This window comes from Sphaeroforma arctica (assembly GCF_001186125.1).
Source record: "Sphaeroforma arctica JP610 unplaced genomic scaffold supercont1.2057, whole genome shotgun sequence".
NCBI classification, from domain to species: Eukaryota; class Ichthyosporea; order Ichthyophonida; genus Sphaeroforma; species Sphaeroforma arctica.
In genome coordinates, this window is record NW_014038501.1 from 1 (window position 1) to 3,250 (window position 3,250).

Below are 3,250 nucleotides of genomic sequence, written 5' to 3' on the forward strand. Positions count from 1 at the left end.
ATATATATATATATATATATATATATATATATATATATATATATATATATATATATATATATATATATATANATACATATATATATATAATATATATATATATATAATAGTATATATAGTATATATAGATATACATATATACATACATATATATATATATATATATATATATATATATCCTTTTATCTATCTCACTTTTTCATCTTTATATCCCAGGCTTGCTATGGTTATTCAGTCGTAAATACTGAAACGAAAACAGATAATATTAATCAGCCAAGACCCATTGCATTTCCTGTATTGCTGCATATGTCGCTACCAGGTTTAAATTTGCGGCCGAAATCCGCCATGAACATCTGTGGGATGCACCAGAATAATACTTGCTTAAGTCAGCCCCTAGACAAATACAACCTATTTTAATTATTCATTTTGATATCATGTGATGTAATCTCTGTGCTCGTTCCCATCGATGGCGAGAAGTTGAGCTGCGGCTGCGGTCCATTAGTCATCCTGTAGAGCGTCAGAAAGCACATGCTTGTTAGCAGCAGTTGCAATACAAAAGATACATCGCTTCTGAAATTGAACATTGAGTTCAGCTTCCGACGTGAGTAATGGGACAGAACCACTCCAGTGCAATAAAACTCCAAACCCTTAGACACGGATTTCTACCAAATTGCATGGGACGTGTTGTAAGTATCGCACTATCTGAACCATTGGTATTTTCCGAGGCTGTGTGGATGCCTCTCTGACTGCTATCGTGGTGTCGAATGCATGTCAACTTCACCCCTCACCAAGAAAATATTCATAATATCCAGATAGATATTAATGTTCTAAAAGAAAAAATAATGTTCACAATATTTGGGCAGATACTATTTTCATGATGTACAGATAGATATTAATGTTTATATTATCCAGATAGATATCAGTGTTCATTAAATATTAATGTTCATAATAACGAGATACATATTAATGTTCATATTAACGAAATACATATTAATGTTCATAATAACGAGATACATATTAATGTTCATAATATCCAGATAGATATGAATGTTTATAATGTGCAGAAATATTTTGATGTTCATAGCATCCATATAGATTTAATATTCATAACATCCAGATAGATAATGTTCACAATTTCTAGATATATATTAATGTTCATATTATCCAGATAGATATTAAAGTTCATAATATCCAGATATGAACCAGATACATATTAACGTTCATAATATCCAGACAGATATTAATATTCATAATATCCAAATACATTTATAAGTTCATGATATCCAGATACATATTAACGTTCATAATATCCAGACAGATATTAATATTCATAATATCCAAATACATTTATAAGTTCATGATATCCAGATACATATTAACGTTCATAATATCCAGACAGATATTAATATTCATAATATCTAAATACATTTATAAGTTCATGAGTTCATAATATCCAGACAGATATTAATATTCATAATATCCAAATACATATTTCCACACAATAGCACTTCATTCACACAGCACAGGTGATACACCGACAAGCAGGCCACATACCCAATCAGAATCGCCATCGTCATCATCTGAGTCGTTGCCGGCCATGGCCTGGTTACGGGCCTCCAGCGCACGAGCCAACGCTCCAGCCATTCCATCGAGAGCGGACGTCTGTGGAGTTAAAGGACGTTCGGTGACATCGACCTGATTGACGGACAATGTCAGTGCATAAGTGTTATCATTCAGCCGAGTGCGTGTATGTACTGGTGGGTTTGGTGTTTGGGTACGGAGTGGGCTTTGCGCGGACGAAGATATGTATATGTATATGTAAGTATGCAATCAAAGGCCGAGAGTCGATCATGGGGGACGTATATGATTAACGCATATTAAGAATCAATAAAATAGAAACCAAGCATCCGTAGCACAAAAGAATACTAATGGAAAGAAATCAATGGCCTAAGAGGGAGATTACGCAAGTATGCCGCATGGTCACCTCTAAAGACATATGAATGAGCCCGGGAGCTCGGTGGTTGGATATACAACTCAAGCCCACACTCCGCATAACCCACGGAACACAATAGCCCTGGCACGACGAAATGCACACACAGACAGCAACCCTCTACGCCACCTGTGGAAGGCCAGTGTACTTGCGTAGTACATTATAGTATATCTTTTGGCATGTCACAATAAATACATCTCACCTTCTTCAGAGATGCACCCCCTCGGATCTGTGCCAGGAGATCTACGTTGCCACCACTGCTCGACCCTGGTCGAGACGACGGTGCGTCTGTGTGCTGCAGATGATAGTGAGAAGAACGTTTCAATTCATGTTTATCAGGGTTAAGGTGAGAGGCAGAGCCACAATGAAGCGAAAATGAATGAAATCACGGCGCAGCTGGGAGAACTTGTCATGACTACTGGATCACACTAACCCACATACAGGACCAATGTTAACTGCGAGTGACACTGTAGCTAACACTTCGTAAACACCAGCCAGACAGGTACACAGCCACACAGCCACACCCCAACCCATGCCCACATGCCTCGCCCACAGACGCGCACACCCACACAACCACAATCACAAAACAAACACCCACACACCTTCTTCAGCGAGCTACCGGCCCTAATCGCCGACATCAGGTCCGCTGGCTGACCCGAACTGGCTGGTCGAGACGAGCTGTCTGCCGCTGCGGGTGGGGGTGGGGGGGGAGGCGGTCCCCCAGACGCAGGTGCAGGTGGAGGCGGCGGCGGCGGCGGCGGAGGAGGAGGAGGTCCACCGGCACTCGGGGGTGGTGGGGGCGGGGGCGGGGGTGCACCTGCACCTGCAGAAACGGGTGCGCCAGGTGCAGGGAGGGATATAGTGGGATATTGAATGGACGGAGACGTTGGGGGGGGTGGTTGTAGATGGGGTTGGGGTGCGCAGTTTGGATTGGATTCGTGAGCAGGAGTCGGGTTGCTGACTACGGAGAGTACGACGCATGTTGAAAACATTTCTGTGCAATAAAACACAAACTAAAACACACACTGAAACACGCACTAAAACACACAAACACACAAACACACAAACACACACTAAAAGGAGGTTTACTGGAATCTGCAACAATCGCGAAGGGGTAAGGCCCGTCAAGACAGTCGGCGGAAAGCCATGTTGGATGTTCGCCGGTCTATACTCTCACAACACCAAGACAACCACGGCAATTTGCTGTCGACACAACCACACAACCACGAACACACACACACACACACACACACACACACA

General features: G+C 41.7%; 1 protein-coding gene across 1 annotated transcript in view; it reads right to left on the minus strand.

The window, feature by feature from the left end:
• Nucleotides 1–401: 401 nt before the first annotated feature.
• SARC_12081 (hypothetical protein) overlaps nucleotides 402–3,250 on the minus strand; it is a gene marked incomplete at its 5' end in the record, with an annotated part of 8,471 nt that continues 5,622 nt past the window's right edge. Inside the window, 4 exons of the mRNA XM_014293819.1 lie at nucleotides 402–507; nucleotides 1,555–1,695; nucleotides 2,193–2,285; nucleotides 2,593–2,813. Coding sequence (XP_014149294.1) covers nucleotides 499–507; nucleotides 1,555–1,695; nucleotides 2,193–2,285; nucleotides 2,593–2,813 — 464 coding nt within the window. The remainder of the gene's footprint in view (nucleotides 508–1,554; nucleotides 1,696–2,192; nucleotides 2,286–2,592; nucleotides 2,814–3,250) is intronic.